General features: G+C 35.1%; 1 protein-coding gene and 1 pseudogene across 5 annotated transcripts; both read left to right on the forward strand.

The window, feature by feature from the left end:
• The first annotated feature begins 1,007 nt into the window (after positions 1-1,007).
• Positions 1,008-2,338, forward strand: LOC125811909 (BTB/POZ domain-containing protein At4g30940-like; annotated as a pseudogene).
• Positions 2,339-4,873: 2,535 nt separating this feature from the next.
• On the forward strand, positions 4,874-15,657 carry LOC125811477 (formin-like protein 13). Of its 5 annotated transcripts, XM_049490975.1 has the most exons (18): positions 4,874-5,057; positions 6,193-6,893; positions 7,621-7,836; positions 7,929-8,337; positions 8,834-10,196; positions 10,292-10,418; positions 11,687-11,758; positions 12,534-12,632; positions 12,738-12,779; positions 12,887-12,967; positions 13,055-13,105; positions 13,217-13,298; positions 13,662-13,756; positions 14,162-14,233; positions 14,321-14,437; positions 14,769-14,837; positions 14,938-15,004; positions 15,431-15,657. In XM_049490975.1, exons 1-18 carry the CDS (start codon positions 4,982-4,984, stop codon positions 15,574-15,576), a joined length of 3,885 nt encoding a protein of 1,294 aa, XP_049346932.1. In that variant the 5' UTR covers positions 4,874-4,981; the 3' UTR covers positions 15,577-15,657. The 5 variants fall into 5 exon arrangements, 4 of the variants coding, with proteins under 4 accessions (XP_049346932.1, XP_049346933.1, XP_049346935.1 ...); XR_007441912.1 differs by lacking the exon at positions 15,431-15,657 and having other exon boundaries at positions 14,205-14,233; positions 14,938-14,989; XM_049490976.1 differs by lacking the exon at positions 15,431-15,657 and having other exon boundaries at positions 14,769-14,862.
• Positions 15,658-19,232: the final 3,575 nt, after the last annotated feature.

Below are 19,232 nucleotides of genomic sequence, written 5' to 3' on the forward strand. Positions count from 1 at the left end.
AAGGTTAATTATTTATGTAGCATTTCCATTTTACTGAGCTAAGGGTAAAATGCAGAGAATCTACCAAAGGTGTTAAGCTTTTCGCTACTCGCGTGAGTACTAAACCTTGTTATAACTAATTGACATTTCATGAGGGGCAACTGTTTTCATCAATGGATGATAGTATTTCAGTTTATTGTGGTTCTGATTGGATCGTAGTAACATCAGAGCTTCGACAGACTCATGGTGGTTTGATTAGTGATTTTGCAATTGGTAGTGCTGTCTTTTTGCTCTTGGTAAAGAAGAAAATGTTATTGATGTATGGAAGACCCCTCGTCCGCTAATTATATGAATCTATATCCTAGTTTAATTTGTTTCTTTTATTTATATCGATGATTTCAAGAGGTCATTATAGTTAGTTCATAGTTTTCGAGATTACAAGCCCTACATGATAAGAAGGCTTATCTATAGATGTCATTTGGTAACCTGATAGAGTAAAATGTTCTTTACACTGAGCATGTATATAATTTAAAACAATTTGTCAATAACTACCCTTGCCCTGCCTCTTCTATAGGCATTTTTATTTGTGAATGCCTGAGATCAATTGACCATTGTACTAGACAGTTTCGCTATCATTAGATTGTGTGGAAACATTAGACAACGTCAGCAGAAAGGAGGAGAAGACGGTAATCTGAAAGGACAATAATAACAGCTCATTCATAATCTTATAGACTCGACCACACGACAAATAGACACAGGCTTATGGCTAAACGCTACTGAAAACAAATCCCAATCTATTCAAATAAGTCGAATAAACAAAGGCTTAATCATGAAAATTAATAGTCTCAATCTGAAATTTTAATGCTAACCTTTTACATCCTTACATTGAATCATGGAGAAACTAAATAGACACCAAAACTCTTTGTATGCCAAATGTAGCTCTCTTTGGTGAATTGTTATATATATAAACAATACTTTTTCAGCACAATTTTAAGTTCATTTCAGTATTTTTTGGATACTTCTGAATGATGGGATTTCCAAGAGACAGGGTGAAATTCAATGTTGGTGGCAAAATCTTCAAAACTACGGCAACAACCTTAGCAGTAGCTGGCAAAAAATCATTCTTTGGAGCCATGTTTGATGAGAATTGGAATCTGCATTCTGATGCAGCAATCACTGAACACTTCATCGATAGAAATCCCGATTATTTTGGTGTCCTTTTGGACTTACTCAGAACCGGGGAGCTTTATATTCCTCCAAAGATCGATAAAAAGTTCCTATACAGAGATGCTGAATATTATGGCATTTTGGATCATGTCAAGTCAGCTGAATGTGATACATTTGATGGCAATAGACTCCGGCTGGCAAAGTCCATAACAGGCTTGTTAGTAGGAGATGGTAAGTTCACACCAGCCATTCAGGCTGGCCCGAATGGCTGGTGCTGTGTGAGTCAGGGTAGTGTGGCTCACGTGTACGACTTGATTCTAGAAGAACACCCTACAATCAATCTTGATTATCGTAAGGTGAACGATGTTTGTTGGGTTGATTCTGAAAATATTGTGGTTAGCTCTGATGAAAAGATAGCTAATGGAGGCATAGGGTTATTCAGGGCATCCACAGGGGAATTGAGGTATAAATTTCAGGTTACTGATGAAATGAATGATTACACAACAGGTATACTAAGTTGTAGCTCGGATTACAAGTTATTCTTTAATTGTAGAAGTACTAGCAATGAGCATGGAATCGGTGTTTGGGACCAAGTCACAGGTAAGCAGATAGATTTCTTGCCATACTATACATATGGTAATGCTAGCCGGTTGCAATGGTTGCACGGTACCAACTGTTTGATGGCCACTAGTTTTCATCCAAGGGATGAAAATTGTTGCATCAGCTTGTTAGATTTTAGGAAAAACACGATGGTTATGTCGTGGTCTGATGTTAGGGATCGAGTGAAAAAGCCTTATATTACTGATCAAACAAAGTTTAGAGACGTGATAGCAATAGAGGAGAGTTATTCCATTTGTGTAGTAGATGAAAATGCGCGTTTGGGTTCCATTGATTTGAGAAGTACTACTGATGCAAGTGTGGAATGGAAAGAAACTACAAGGGACAACACGAATTCATCTTTTTTCGGAGGTAACAACAACTGCTATCCCAAACTTGCATTTCATGAGGGACAATTGTTTTCATCAATGAAGGATAGAATCTCGGTTCTGATTGGATTCTAACATCAGAGGTTCGACAGAGTCATGGTGGTTGGATTTGTGATTTTTCAATTGATGGTGATCGTCTTTTTGCTCTTCATGGTGATGAAGATATTTTTGATGTATGGGAGACCCCTCGTCCACCAATTAAATGAATCGAAATCCTAGTTTGATTTTGGATTTTAGTTTCTTTATATCAATCTTTTCAATAGGGCGTTAGAGTTAGTTGGTGGATCAAGAAACTATAGCAGATGATTTCAGGTTAGAACTAAGTAGCAAACACCATGTACTATGTTCTTGAATGATGCATAATCATAAAATGACCAAGTGAAATTTTATATAAATTGATTAAGCAGGTAACCTATCTCATCTTCAAGATTAAACAGGTTTGTCTGTAGATGTCGTTTGGGTTAGTGTAAATGTTTTTCTTACAACAAAGATGTTTACAACTTAAACTCTTACAAGCTAGGTATTTCTATATATTTGTCATGTTTGAGATCGATTGACTACTCTACTACCTATCATTGTCCAAAAGGACAAAGAATGTTTTATAGGCCAGATTGATACGACCAAAAGAGATATGCTTATGACTAAACATTGTCAAGAACAAAAGCCCAATCTATTCAAATCGATTAGTAAAACAATCAATTAATATAATAGTTGCATGTATATGGGATGAAGTATAAGTAAAACGTAAAATATAATAGTTGCATGTTATATCGGAAATTAGTAAATCTCCTAATATATGATGAAATTGAAATGACTAATAGTATATTTTTATCATCTTGTAAATGTACGCAATAGATTCACTAAAATTGACCCATCCATTAGGAGTCCAGAAGTTTATATAATTTCTTCATTCTTAATTAAATATTTTAGATTTAAAGCTAGTATATGAATTAAATTCTTATAGGGAGCAATACTTTCTTAAATGGTGTTAATTCAAATTAGCCAGAGCCTCAATATGGATTCCAAACAATCGTTGGGAAGTGGAGCCATAATTTTTACCGAAGGAGTTAAAATATGAAGTAAACATACCAATTCAAATGAGTTTAACATCTACTATATAAACATTAAAAAATGTAATAATGTATCAACAGCATAATCCAAATTACACTGACTCCGTCCCTGATCAGGAAACTACAAAAAGGAATGTTACAGAGTTAGTTGCTCGATCACAAATATTTATTATAATCAATATATTTAATAGGCGTTTGGCCATGCGATACCATATCATGATATGGTGTTGTGAGATGGAATCAGCGTTTGGACATGCGATTTTACGCTGATTCCATCTCATGATTCCATATCATGAGAGGTGATACCATATTCTCCAAAAACCATGATATGGAATTATATGGCAATTCCATATCATGATTTGAGATATTTTAATACAATAATTGATCCATGAGTTTATATTTTGTTAAAACAACCCCACATTTATATCTACTAACCATTTGTTTCATATGTAAATAAAATTTATAATCACATCATTACTTTTTAAAATTTATTATTCTCACCAATATAAAATTTTATTATTACTTTAAATTTGGTGAATATAAATGATAAAGTAGAAATTCATTTGGTGAATATAAATAAGAACGAAGGGAGTAATACTTTTTTGATTTTTCATAATAAAAAAAACGTCTTAATCTTATGACTAAGCATAATATTGATAAAAGACGATTTTCATTGGCGATGCCGCACTTTCTTAATCTTAGTATTCGCAAAATGTTCGTTCACATGACTGAAGAATATCAAGTCCAATGGATTGAGGACTTGGGAAAAATTTGATCAATTAGTTATTAATATTTAGTCAAGTGGACTAGTTATAATTTTTTTGATTAAATTTTATTAGAAGTGTTTTTGACTCAAACTTGTGGTAACTTTTTAAAATTTCGTTAGTCTATAATATTTAACTATTGATTTTTCTTGTAAATAGTTAGAAGTCAGTGATGTTTGTTAATTTTTATCTTAGTGTATTTAACTTCTAAGTTAATATTTACTCATTAATGTATGTATTTTTTCTACTTTATAGGTTATTTGTAAGAGTAGTTGAGAGATATGAGCATATCAAGTACAATTTATGTTCAATTTTTTTTATTAAATTAAAGTTAGATGAAACAATTACTTAAGTGGAGAACAAATAACTTTGTAATAATTTATTATGCGATTGTATAATTTTTTGTTTATTTGATAAGATTGAATAAACAATTTGGGCTATTTTAATAGTTTTACAACTTATGGGATTTTTATGTTTATGAGAAAATATACAACACAAAAATTTCATATCGCATGTCCAAACAAACCTTCAATTTCATCTCATGATTCCATATCATGATACCATATCGCATGGCCAAACGGGCCCTTAATATATGTGCATATATTATATATCTTCCAAACTATTTTTTTCATGTACACAAGTATTTAACTACTTATATATTATTCATTCACTTCAATTATTTTTCTCTATACACCCGGCGATTTATGTTAATTTCTCGATTTAAGAAAAAAAAATAAAAAAATAGACCATTTTCCCGGTAAAAATTGTGCATTTTCGTCTACAACAGTTAAAGTTGTTAATAGTAGTTGATCCCTCAACTTGTACTGTAAGCTTCTCCTTTTCTTGTGTATGAAGAAAAAATATATACTAAAAAAAATCGATCAATACGAACCAAATTTCCTCTTCACATCGACGGAGAAACTTATATAAATATCGAAATTGATGCAATAAAGCATAAAGTTCTGTTAATTGTAAAGGAACTACGAAGCTCTGTTTTCTTCAGTAACCATTAACAATGGCGTTGTTTCGGAAATTGTTCTATCGGAAGCCACCAGATGGACTGCTTGAGATCGGAGGCGACAGAGTTTACGGTTCGTTTTCCCCTTTTTTTTTCCTTTTTTTTTTTTCTGTTTGGTTGTTGCGATCGAGCTAGATAATTACTACTAAATTTGAGTAATTTGGAGTTGTAAATTGTTAATTTTGCTTTATTTGTTCGGATTTTAACTTGAATTTCTAATTTTACTGTGGAAATGGGAACGGTAGAAGTGATCATATGTTCACTGTTTGCTTGTTGAGATCAAGCTGGATGAATACTTCTCCGATTGCTGAGTTTGATTTATTTGTTCGTATTTCGATAAATAATTGCTAATTTTTGCTTTATTTGTTCAGAATTTAACTTGAATGTCATTTTTTTACTGTGGAAAATGGGAACTGTAGATGTGATCATCTGTTAGGTCATTTTCTTTCTCTCTGAGTTGACTTATTGCTCAATTAACTCTTTAGAAAACCCTATTAACTCTTTGCTTTGTTGAGATTGAGCCGGATGAGTACTTCTCCAATCACTAAATTTGATTTGTTTGATCGAATTTCGATTTGTTGTTTGAAGACAAACAAGTGCTAATTTTGCTTTATTTGTTCGGATTTTAACTTTAATGTCTAACTCTACTGTGGAAACGGAATTTGATCATCTGTCGGGTCCTTCTTTTGTGCGCTTTGTCACTTTGTTTGGATGATTGTTATGTACTGTTTCATAATGTATCGTATTGAATTGTATTGTGTTGTATTGTTATCGTGCTACATTGCTTTAATAAATATAATGTTTAGATAGATTGTATCGTTCTCCGTCGTTACATACAAGAAATTGTAGGGTATGAGGTAGAGCTACTATAAAAAGATAGGGTAAATGATAAAATAGAATTATTAAATAAGTAAAACAAAATCGGTGAGTTGTCCAAAGCTCCCCATTTCAAAAAATTGACCTTTTACCTTGATTATAAGTATACTAGTTATTGGTTGCTATTGTTGCTATATTTGTTCATATTTTAACTTGAATGTCTATTTCACTGTGGAGTGATTATCTGTTAGGTCCTTTTTCTGTGTGCTCAAAATTCAAATGGTAAGATATGAGGGAACTAATTTGGATATGAAATGAAGCAGATGACTATAAAATATCTGCCTGCTGCATATAATAGTTTAGCTAATAGGTGCATCTGTTGTTATTTGCAGTATTTGATAGGTGTTTCTCTACTGATGTTTGGGAAGAGAAAAATTACAAAGGCAATGTAGCAAGCGTAATTAGCCAACTTCGGGATCATTACCCTGACGTGTCAATTTTGGCTTTCAATTTTCGGCAGGGTGAGTCAGAAAGCCTGATTGCAAACGATCTTTCCGAGCATGATGTGACCATAATGGATTACCCTCGACACTATGAAGGATGCCCTTTGCTCTCTATGGAGATGATAAACCATTTTCTTCGATCCAGTGAAAGTTGGCTCTCCCTCGGGCAGCAAAATGTGCTCCTACTACACTGTGAATGGGGTGGTTGGCCAGTTTTGGCATTTATGTTGGCTGCATTATTGATATATAGACGACATTTCAATGGGGAACAGAAGACCTTAGACATGATTTATAAGCAGGCTCCTCACGAGCTTTTGCACTTAATGCAACCTCTAAATCCAATTCCTTCTCAACTAAGATATTTACAGTATGTAGCAAGAAGGAACTTGAACACACAATGGCCTCCCTTGGATAGAGCACTCACTCTGGATTGCATTATTATAAGGATGATACCTGACTTTGATGGCAAGGGTGGTTGTCGGCCCATATTTCGTATTTATGGACAGGATCCATTAATAGTTTCTGATCGGTCTCCGAAAAGTTTGTTCTCAACACAAAAGAAAAGTAATGTTGTCCGTTACTACAAGCAGGTTAGATATTTTTTCCCCTTCAGAAAACTCAACTATCCTTTGCAATTTCAGGAATGTTGCTATCCTTGAGGGGAAAAAAAGGGAATCTTTGTTAAGTTCTCTGGAAAAGGACATCCTTTGTTCAGGATTGACACATAAACGGGGTCAAATTGTCCATAAACTTCAGACTTACCAAAGAAATAGTTGTTCCCCCTAAACTTCACTTTGAAAAATCATGATTGATGAACTTGTCAAACTCTTTAGATAAAATGCATATAAAGTGAGGATGTTGAATGTGTTATCCTTGATAGGATGACGAGGGGTGTTATATAAGATTTTAAGTGGATCGATGATCCACTATCTAATGATTTGATTTACTGAAGTTTCTGACATCTTTCTTTGACTAGTAATTTATACATTCTTTGCCCTTGAGCAATGTGTGGTTGTAGGTTACATGGTAATATGTCAAGATTGTTGATTTTATGGAACAAAGATACTTGATTTAGAGTTAATTGGACCATTTGAGTATCTGATTTGTTGATCTGACACCTCAGTTTTACAACAATTCCTTCTATATTGGGGCTTCAAGTAAAAATTGGTTGTATTTGGTCCTGTTATATGCGACATTCTTGAGCAATCACAGAATCCATATGGACTTTCTATCCTACTCTTTCCATCTTTTATGGTGTATGAACTCTAATTTGGAGTCCCACTAACTATTGACAAGGCATTTATCATGTTGTTGCAGGAAGAATGTGAATTAGTCAAGATTGATATCAATTGTCATATACAAGGTGATGTTGTCTTGGAATGTATTAGCTTGCACGATGACCGGGAAATAATGATGTTTCGAACCATGTTTAACACATCTTTTATTCAGTCAAGCATTCTGATACTTAACAGTGATGAAGTTGATACATTGTGGGATGCTAAGGATCAATTTCCAAAAGACTTCAGAATTGAGGTATCACTATTCTCGTTAGATTCACTTTTCTGTTATCTTTATGTTCGCTCTATCAAGAAGCATAACAGTTTACAATTATGCACGGGTCGAAGGTTCTTTTTTCAGACATGGATATTGCTGCTTCTGTAGTCCCTGTTGATTTGTCTTGTTTCGATAAGAAGGATGGCCTTCCAGTGGAGGCATTTGCTAAAGTTCAGGAAATCATTAACAGTGCCGATTGGCTAAATCAAAAGGGTGATGCTGCTAGCAATATGCTCGAACAAATAACTGAATCAAATTTGATCCTGGAAAAATTGGGATCTCCACCTGAGACAACAGCCACTACCAAGCTCATTGATCAAGCTACTTTGGAGAACCCTCAAAAGAGGCAAGAACCTGCAGCATTAGAGAATAATGCTAAGGGCTTGGCACAGTCTACTTTGGAGCAGCAGGTTGGGTCATCCTCTGAAGCATACCGTAGCAACAAACAAGAAGCTGTGTTTCAACTTGTTGAAACCAAAGGTAAGATGAAAATGTCACACTTGCAACCATTAATCTCTCTTTCATAACCTTTCCCTATTGGCACTAGTGTAAAATCTAGTGCTCAATTTCAGATTGTTGGGAAAAAAAGGCATAATACATAAAGAAACACTCAAACTTGGCATCATTGGCAAGTAAGCATTGCATCTTTGAGAGTGTACATCTAGACACCTCAACTAACAACGAAACACTTCACAACTCGTCCTTATTGTGTCCCGTGGACACCCGATGCTGATGTGGCATATAAATTTTGGAGGTATCTAGATGATCATTTTGTAAGTTGGAGTGTTCAACTGACAAGGTGGAGACGAGTTGAGATGTCTAGATGTGCATAGTCAAATTTGGAGTGTTTACTTTCCAGTTGATGCCAAGTTTGAGTGTAGTTATATATTATGTCAAAGAAAAACTGAGATGAAAATTATAAAGTTGCAGCCATCAATCTCTTTTCCAATGCTTACTTCTACTGGTTTTAGTGTAGAATCTAGTGCTTCTGTTACATCACCACCAGTGTCACCTCATGAAAGCAAAACAGTGGAACATCCTTCACTTCATGGAAAAGAATGTGGTAAGCTGCAAGAAGTTTCTTCTCTATCTGAAATCAAGGACCGACCACTCATGACAAATGTCCTCATGTCGCCTACTCTTCCACCTTTATTGACAAAGGATCAAGGTATAGTCACTGGAAAGCCTCTATCTCCTGCTCCAACGCCACCAGCACTACTCCCACCACTCAAGGATAAATTGGATGTACCTTCTCCATCGCAGCCTACTCCTCCCAGAGACCAAAGTACTAATTCTATATGTTTGAAAGATGATGCAACTACAGTATCTCAACCTTACACATCATTGCTTCCTCTTGGGATGCCTTTAAGTCCATGTGAGAATGACATAATTGCCAAAATGGAACCTTCTCTGCCTACTTTCCCTTCTGGGAGTCCTTCTCCATCAGGCCCCATACCCCCCAATATCAAACATTTAGAAGAAAAGTTGGTCAGTAAGAATGGGACGTCACCATTGCCACCACCTGTACCACATTTAGTCCCTGTGTTGGAGGAGAATTCTGCTTATGTGTGTGGAACTCCTCAAACTTCAGCTCCTCCTACACCACCTTTGAAGCAAAATTTAACTTTCAGTGGTGGGTCATCACCACCACCACCGCCGCCATCGCTGCCTCCACCAACACCTAGTTCTTCCCCATGCCTGTTACTTACAACCCCTGGGTTGAACAAGAATTGTTCCTCAATAAGTGGACCACCTCGACCTCCATCTCCACCTACCCCACCTTTGAAGGAAAGACTAGTTTCCAAAGGTGGAATGCTACTGCCTCTGCCTCCACCTCCACCTCCACCGCTTCCTGAGCAGCCTGTGAAGGAGGATTTTTCTCTAATTGAAAAACCCTGTCCACCTCCACCTCCACCACTTCCTGAGCAGCCTGTGAAGGAGGATTTTTCTCTAACCGAAAAACCCTGTCCACCTCCACCACCTCCTTTGCCTTCATCACAGGCTTCTAAGCCTACAGAGTTATATGCAGTACCACCATCACCACCTCCTCCCTCCTTGGTTTCATCTCTCAAGGATAATAATAATCTCCCAAAGAGTGTTCCTTCTGTTCCTCCTCCTCCGGTTCCTTTCCCTAAGGTGAATAATATGCCTGCTTCTCCATCTCCAACCCCTCCTATTGCTCCTCCACCTAGCAAAAATTACCGACGGATGTTGTTTAGCACTATGACTTCAAGAAGCAATTCAACAAAGAAGCTGAAGCCATTGCATTGGTTAAAGATAAGTAGAGCAGTCCAAGGAAGTTTTTGGGCTGAAATTGAAAAATGTAGCTATGCCTCCAAGTAGGTTTTGGACATATTGTTAATGCGCCCATGTGGTCAACTCCTTTTTCCAGAGTACAATGTTTCATTTACTTCTCTGCATTTCTGTTTTATAGGTCATCCGTGATTGATATGCCAGAACTTGTATATTTCTTCTCTGTTCAAAATTTAGACCAAGTCGGTTCAGGAACGAACGGGAATTCAAAGACCAAATTTGGACAGAAAGTTCAGAAAGTGCAGCTGGTGACTCTTCTATCTAATTTTTTTTTATTTATATGCACAAAATGTTTTCCTGAAATTAATTAAAATCCCTTTGCACCATTCCATTGTTTGACATAAACATTAATAGCTTAATTTTTTTAAAAAAAATTTATAAGCTACTTGAGGTTCTTAACTAATATAATTATGCACTTTCTGAAAAAAAATTCTTAAGCTCTTATACTTGATTATCTTCCTAATGCATCTTGCTCGTTCATCCCCATCTGTTACACCATTTCATGTTTTACATGAGGTCATTTCCAGTTTGGAGAGCTTTTAGCTTAACAAATTGTGATTATAGAGATTTCATCAAGTATAACCGCTGACCAAGCACATTTGTTATATCAAAACCTAAGCTTGTAACACCAAGCAATACTGTACAACGTCATGGTTGTAGTATCATATCTTTCTATTGTGCCAGCATCTTGAAAGATTAAATGTTTACCAGTTACTGTTGTTGCATTAACTTGAAACCTTTCCTATGCTCCCTGCCAAGCACAAGTATTAAAAGCCACAATAAATCCTAGTTGGATTTTCAAGGATGGCAAGTTCTTGCAATCATATGGTTTCTGTGATGATTGTGCTGTTGTTTACTTAAAGCATTCTTAAATTTACTTAATATAACAAAATATTAAGCGTATAAAGAACTGCAGTTCCATTTTATAGGACACCAAAATTTGAAGGCACTTAGACAGTTAATGTGATCAGTTTCTTGAAAAAGGGAACAGACTGACTTATCATATTCGTATAGAGGTACCCTGATTATTAGTATATAGCAATGTTTTGTATGTCATATGCTAGTATCTAATCGCTGATTGTATCTCTAGTTAATATATATCCCTCTTATGTTAGTAGATAAGCACATTCTCATTCACAGAAGTTAATGCAGGATATCACTCATATTCTGACTAACAGTTTATTGATCCTCTAAATTACTAAGCTCTACAGATAAATTTAATTTCTTGGTTATTTGGATTAGATGTTTTCTTTTAATGACATGTCACTGGTTAGATAAATTATATTTCAGAATTTTGCTTCCTAATGTTTTGAAACACCTGATCTAAATGCAATCTTGTTAAACAATTTGTAACATTGCATAAATCCCCCTTACCTGATACATGTATTATACTGTCGGACGCTACTGGAGTTCTCTCCTGATGAATAGCTGGAAAGAGAAGACAAAACTGTGATACTAGCTCTAACACAATGTTGTAAGAAGATAATTTATCTTAATCCTTTTTACTTTTCTGTAGGTTGATCATAGACGGGCTTATAATTGTGAAATTATGCTTTCTAAGGTGAAGATACCACTGCACGACATGCTGGTAAGCAAAATTCATCTGCATATATTGGATATATTTTTTTGGCACAGCTTGATTGGTGTAGAAAAATTTCCCCGAGTAAAGCTTCATGAACCATATGTTTGTATTTATCTGTGCATATTTGAATGATTAACAATTCCTTCTCCATGGCTTCAATAGGATTGGTGATGTTTGCCCAATAATTCTTTTACCATTTTAAGGTCTCAATCAACTTGGAATCGCTTCTGTATTGTTTTATAGTTAAATACATTTAATTTAGAGAAAATGGTCAAAAATACACCTGAGGTGCCACATTTTTGTGAGTTTCCTACCTGAACTATCAGGTGTTCATTTTTCCTACATGTAGTCTTGAAATGTCACCAACTACTTATCACAGCACACCTAAACTATCAGTTGTTCCCTTTTCCTACCTTAACGATGGTGATAGTACAGGTAAGAAAAGGGAACAGCTGATAGTACATGTGTGTTTTGATATATAGTTGGTGATAGTTTATGTAGAAAAAGTAAACACTTAATAGTTCAAGTAGGAAACTCGCAAAAACGTGATACTTTAGGTGTGTGTTTGACCTTTAACTCTTCAATTTATTTTCACTTTTGATGCTCCTTCTTAGTGATGATACTCTTCTTTTCATCAGTGTTCCTAGTCTATAAATCTATGTAGCTTCTCATTGATTTCTGTTAATCCTTCTATATGTTGAACTAACCTTTACTATGTAACCTGTTGAAAATTGAATGCTGGCTCTGTTGTTGTCTTATTCGACTTTGATATTTGTGATAGACTTCAGTGCTTGCTTTGGAAGATTCAGCATTAGATATTGATCAGGTGGAGAACCTGATTAAGTTTTGCCCAACAAAAGAGGAAATCGAAGTGCTCAAGGTAAGAAATTATTCCACAAGAGAAATGTAATAAGATATATTACTCAATACATATCGGAATGTTGTTGACGAACTCATTTATCCAACGTTTCTGTTTCTGTTGCAGGGTTATAAAGGAGAAAAAGAGAAGTTGGGTAGATGTGAACAGGTCTGCCAATGCCATTCTGAATAACCTTATCTTGATTCTTGATATCAGTTTCTCTTTCAGGGACTTTTTCCTGTAGTTTACATAATATTTCTATGGCTCTGTAACAGTTTATGTTAGAACTGATGCAAGTCCCACGAATAGAGTCCAAGCTACGGGTTTTCTCATTTACTATTCAGTTTCAATCCCAGGTGAGAGTACAGTGCATCCGCTGCCTGCATTTAGAAGTGTGGGGTTTCATCTTGCTGAAGGTGTTTTTTTCTTTACAATGTTTTCAGATTTCTGAGCTAAGGAACAATCTGAATATTGTGAATTCAGCAACTGATCAGGCAAATATTTTACTTCTGTTTCTTTGTCTCCCTTATTGATCAATCTTTTATTACACTCAAATGTTTTCTAACATCCTTGTCTATCCCGTGTCGTTTCAATGTCCTAAGCAGATCAGAGGTTCATCGAAATTGAAAGGGGTTCTGCAGACAATTTTGTATTTGGGAAATGCTCTCAACCAGGGAACTGCAAGAGGTTGGTTATTATTTGTTTCTTAGTAGAAGCATATTTTGCTCACCATATTTTCCTTATGTCTTATTGCCTTCTTCTTTTGTTTGATTTAAAGAGACAAAGGATGGGAAACCGGGCAGTAGAATTGCAGAATTATACTCCTTCTGTTCACTTTTACTTGTCAACTACAGTAAAAATAAATTCATTGATTTTTACTTGTCAACTTTAGCATATCAATAGAAAGATTAAAAAAATCAGTGATTTCTCAACGCTTAATGCATTTCTAGTCTTAGAAATATTTGTTGTGTGTTTGATTCATGGAATGCTATTCTTATCCATTTGGTGTTTCTTTGAGCAATTATTGTTGTCTTGATGCTACCGGTATAGGGTCTGCTGCTGGGTTCAAGTTAGACAGCCTCCTTAAACTAACGGACACACGTTCATGGAGCAATAAGATGACTCTCATGCATTATCTTTGCAAGGTAAGGATCTTCGCTCGGAAAATAGCTTGACGAGATCAGAAAAACGGGGTTATATGCTTGACGAGATCAGAATAACGGGGTTATATGCTTGACGAGATCATAATAAGATCACTCTCATGCATTTGGTGTGTAGATGTGATGTTTAATGCCAGATTTTTCATCTTGTTGATATTGCTTTACCTCTAACACTTGATCTTAGCAAGCACAATCCTTCTTGACAATCAAGGTTTCTTTAAGGTGGCTATGCAGCATGAAATTTTAAGGTTTTATCTACCTATCAGAGGGAAAAATAAAAAGATGAAAAAACTAAAGGTTTTATCTTGACAAAATGCATGTGAAGTAACTTTTACTTGTGCTAGTGACAATCATATTTTGCAGAATAGTTCATGATTTTTTTTCCGCCAGATCCTTACGGACAAATTGCCTGAACTACTTGATTTTTCTAAAGATCTTTCCAGCTTGGAACCCGCATTGAAGGTATCTTTACTTGAACCGGCTAATGACATAGTTATTAATCATTAGAGACATGGATGGAAATACTGAGTCAATACCATTTTTGTTCAGATACAACTGAAATATTTGGCAGAGGAAATGAAAGCTATTAGCAAAGGAATGGAGAAAGTTGTAGACGAGCTGTCCATGTCAGAAAATGATGGACTAATGTCTGAGAATTTCTGTAAGGTAATCTATCTGCTTAACTAATCCACAAATATACTGATTCTGTTACATTTCAGGCCATTTATGATCGTCTTTGTTATGTAATCACTTTCTTGTTCCAACACGCTGACAAACTCTAATATTTTCTTCTTGGAACCCCTACTACTTAGAGGAGACCAGTATTTGAGATTGTACAATAACATTATTTTTATAACTGTGGTGTCCGGTTCAGCATTGTACAGTAGCAATCAAAAAGTTTTCCTAATTAGCTACACACATTTTGTCAGGATAACAAACAAAAAAATATTGTAGGACACCGGTGTTCTCATTAGTTTGTGTATCTTCTACTTGCCAGGCTCTGACGGAGTTTCTTAGCTGTGCTGAAGGTGAAGTCAGTTCCTTGGCTCAACTTTTTTCTGATGTGGTATGTCTGTCCTTTTGTGACACGGGTATTTTTGTCCTTATAGTACTTCGACGATATTGAAATATTCCTTGTCTGGTGTCTTTTCTGCCACATGTGACAGGGTAAAAATGTGGATTCGCTGATTATTTATTTTGGAGAAGACCCTGCTCGTTGTCCATTTGAACAAGGTAATATTTAATCAAGGCAACCAAGAGTTTATTACTAAAATGGTCACTGAACTACTAGAAATAGGTGATCAAAGTCACTTTTCTTTCTTTTGTATCGAAAATTCAATTATCTTTGCTATTTTACTCAAAAGTTCATTTTCCTCTTCTTCCTTGCTATACTTTTTGTTCTGTGCACTCGCTTCAGATGTTCGACAACATTCATACATCTATCTGATTCCTTTCTGGAGTTCTTTTTTTATTGTTGAAATCAATATTTACAATTATTACTATTTTCAGTCGTGTCAGTACAAAAGCTGTTAGAAATTTCATATGGATATATCTAATATCTTGTTTCATACTGATATCCTCTAAGTTGTGGTTATTAAAACAATTCTTCTTTAGAATGAGATGATCCTCAGCTTACCTCTATTGTACGTTTTCTCCTAGTTGTCTCGACATTAATGAGCTTCCAAAGAATGTTCAATCAAGCCTTAGAGGAAAATCGCAAGCAGCTGGAGTTCGAGAGAAAGAAAGCAGAGAAGGAAGCTAAGGAGAAACAGAGGACAAGTGCTTCAGATCATAAGAAGACTTGAAACTTTGATCATTCAGTATAGTGTGAAATAATGTAATCATATATATGCAGCCCGGGCTTTTGTTCAATGGTAAAGGTAGTACAATGTGAGATGTGTGGTAGGCATGCATCACGTGTTCAAGACATGCTGAGGACTGAGGATCCAAATCTATTTAAGTTGAGAAGGATGGAACGGGCCAGTAATCCACCAAGTTTCGGAGCTGGAGACAGCGGATTTCTCAGCTATCAGAAAGAAAAAATGTAGTCATTTATCAGCCTTGAGCTTTGGTTCAACGGTAAAGGTAGTACAGCGTGAGATGTGTGGTAGGTGTATGTATATCACGAGTGCGAGTCTTGCTGGGGAGCCAAAGCGTAGTATTTAAGTTGAGAAGGATAGAGGGGTGGGATGGTAATCTACAAAGTCTCCCCGAGCTGGACACTGCGGATTTTCTTTTTAAAAAGAACAAATGTGACTAGTCATATATCAATATATCAATCAGCATGTTCTCCAGCAGAATGATATCACTGACTTGTCTGCAGACATCACAAAGCTCTCAATGGACTGAAGCAAGCTGTCTGAGCTTTTTCACTCGTTCCAGAACTATATTGGAAGTTGTTGCATATCGTAGCAAAGCTTCCCAAGATTGAAGATTTGGGGAGTAAGACATCAGTTCTTGATGGTGAGCGGTGAACTGGTAAATGATGTACGTCTCTGTTTGATTTTCTCGTGTTGTTGATCAGTGAGTGAACGGTTATCTCCTTACATGGTCTTGGACAATGCTCACTTCATCAGGTAATTTTTGAGGTTGAGCTAAGGCCCGAGGTTCATTTTCTTAATAGTTTCAAAGTAAAGTATCCCCGTCGATCTTGGAAGCGAAGGCAGTTCTAATGGTGAAATGGAAAGTGGACATTCTTTTGTGTGGAGAAGTTGGCAATGCACACTGTATACAGTTCTCTAACAGGTAAGCTTTCTGTTGATGCTCCTTTTTATTTGTTTTAACTGACCTTTTTTAACACATGTTTTGTTAGAATAATTGTTTCCAATGTTTTTGCAGAATGTCTAGGAAGTTAGTAAGTGGGCAGGATAACTTCCGGACAATGGTGGAGGTAGGATTTTCACTAAGAGCCCCTTCTGCGGTTCTGCCCCGCTAGCTTGGCCTCAGCTTCCAAGGTGTGTGAAAAGTAAAAATTTCACTAGAGATGGCATATGCTTCTAATTAAACAATTTTCCGTTATATTAGTTTTGTTTTTGAACTATTTGTGTTTTGCGTTCCACTCTCGATTCAATTAATTTATTAATTATTTTTGGCCACCATGCCTTTGTATATATATTAAATATTATAGCAATCCATATTTGTCGTACGTGTCACTTACTACGTGGGACATTATTGATACATTTTTCATTGTCATACTACATAAACAAATTCTCAAACTTGGCCTGATAAGTAAATACTTTAACTTTAATAGCGCACATTTAAAACATTCCTAGGAACATTCACATTTACTCCTACTATATAAGTGTAACGAAACGACAGTACAACCAACATGGATTGTGGTGCACTGGTGGGAGTGCTTTACCCTTAACCAGAGGTCTCGGGTTCGAGCCCTGGGTATGGAGAAAATCCTGTTGGGAGCGCCACCTCCGAATGGGCCCTGCAGTGCGCAATCCGAATTTAATCGGAGTTCTAATGTGAGCCCCGGACACCGGGTGGGAAACCCAAAAAGAAAAAACGACTCTACAAGCAAGTCGTAGTTAATTAAACTAGGTTTGGAGATGAGCAAAACACAAAGATATATAGCTAGGTTAGGGATCTCCAAAAAGAATATGACTAAGAGAAGCAATACCCCACAAAAATTGTTGGTGGGGGTGGGGGAAGGGGAGGGGTGAGGGATGTGTAGGTTGGTGATTTTTTTTAATTGAAAAATTGGGGGTGGTAAGAGATGCGGGTGGGGGTGGAGTGGGTATGGGGTTCAAGGTAGAAACAAATTTAAATTTCTTTTTGTATGAGAATTATTTTATTTTTTTTAAAAAAAATAATAGTAATTTAGGGATGGGGTGGTGTTAGTATTGGGGTAGTAGCAATTTAACATTGATTTAATGTTTTTTTGGCTTTAGGAGATTAAAGTGGATTAGAACTATTTTATTCAAAACATATTTGACCGAATTCATATATATCTGTATAAAATATGGGTGGACTATAATCCAATCATATTTGGCTCAATCTATTCAAATCCAGTCCAATACAACCATTTGCTAGCACTACACATGCAAATAAAGAGTCTTAAAACGGATTGAAATTGGAGATTAAATTGGGCTCAATTAAAAATTCTTTTACAATGTATTAAATTGAAACTAAATAAAATTATTTTGAGCTCAACCCATAAAATTTTGAACGGGTTAAGCGGGTTACCTATATTTGTGCTCATTTTGACACCTCTATCCCACAATATCAGGCAGCCGTTGTCGTGAAGCAAAACATCACAAGATATTTTAATAAATACTTGGTGATAGTTCAAGTGAGAAACGTAAACACCTGATAATTCATATATAAAACTCGCAAAAAGAAAAATGTTGCATACTTCATTGTTTCTTTTACCATTATACAAATACAACAGTCAGTTGAGTGTAGCTTGTTCCTATATTGCTTTCTTGGGAGAGAATTGAGAAGCTTATAATAAATATCGTCAGATTTCTCTATAACCAATTATATCTATCTAAATATTTCACTATATCAATCAAGTTTTGTATGGAATCGATTTTTCATCCATAACAACATTTTTATAAAAAAAAAATATTGAACAAATGACTATTATAAAAAGATATTAGTGTATCTTTTACATAAATAAGAAGGGAAATAAAGAAATTTTCAGATATGGGGTCAGATATAAAAGTACTCCATTATTGATAATTAAAAGCAATAATTTGACGTTCAAACGACCAGAAGTAGTACATTAATATAAAAAATATATCTTTTGTAGGTGAAAATTAATAATATAGTACGAAAGATTTAAATGTAAATAAAAAACTTCATCATTTTATATTCTTATAAAAAAAAAAGTAATTGTAAATAGCAAGTGTCGGTGGAAGGAAAAAAAAAACAGTTTTTCTATAAATAATACATCCAAGGGAGCAGCTTCCTGTGACTAATTTATAGATTGTTGGATTCACATGGCAGAAAAAGGCAAAAGATAAAAATAGTACTGATAAATTTATTATCATATAACTAAAAATTTGCGTAATTATAAATTTATTGTCATGTGATTAAAAAAATTATGAATTTGAATTGTATCTGAAAATAATTTTTTTATATAATTATTGATGTAATATACCACAAATACAATAATTCACAAGTAAAAATAAAATGAACAAAAATTAATGAATAAATTTTTAGGCTATAAAACATAGATATCTCACTCTATATCCCGCATATAACAAAAGTTTATTGTATTGTATTTCTCTCTACTTCGTCAGGTATAAATAAAATAAAATTATGTATTTATTATTAGTAATAATTTTTAACATAATAAAAAACATAAATATCTTTAATAAATAATATCTGATCAAAATTAAATTTATGAGTTCGATTACTACAATATGTGTGACATGATGTGAGGGAGGGAGAAAATGTTGGATGAGGATAGTAAAATGCGTTGAATCGAAATCATGATCGAATATAA

The sequence above is a fragment of the Solanum verrucosum genome, unplaced genomic scaffold (genome assembly GCF_900185275.1).
Source record: "Solanum verrucosum unplaced genomic scaffold, falcon-dt-bn FXZP01000238.1, whole genome shotgun sequence".
Lineage (NCBI taxonomy): Eukaryota > Viridiplantae > Streptophyta > Magnoliopsida > Solanales > Solanaceae > Solanum > Solanum verrucosum.

What these genes read in the sequence shown, in the direction of transcription:
- LOC125811477 (XM_049490975.1), top strand. Translation starts at nt 4,982, where the DNA reads ATGGCGTTGTTTCGGAAATTGTTCTATCGGAAGCCACCAGATGGACTG. An exon ending in AGGAAATCGAAGTGCTCAAG is followed by an intron (nt 12,633 to 12,737) that starts GTAAGAAATTAT and finishes TTTCTGTTGCAG; the next exon opens with GGTTATAAAGGAGAAAAAGA. An exon ending in GCTTGGAACCCGCATTGAAG is followed by an intron (nt 14,234 to 14,320) that starts GTATCTTTACTT and finishes ATTTTTGTTCAG; the next exon opens with ATACAACTGAAATATTTGGC.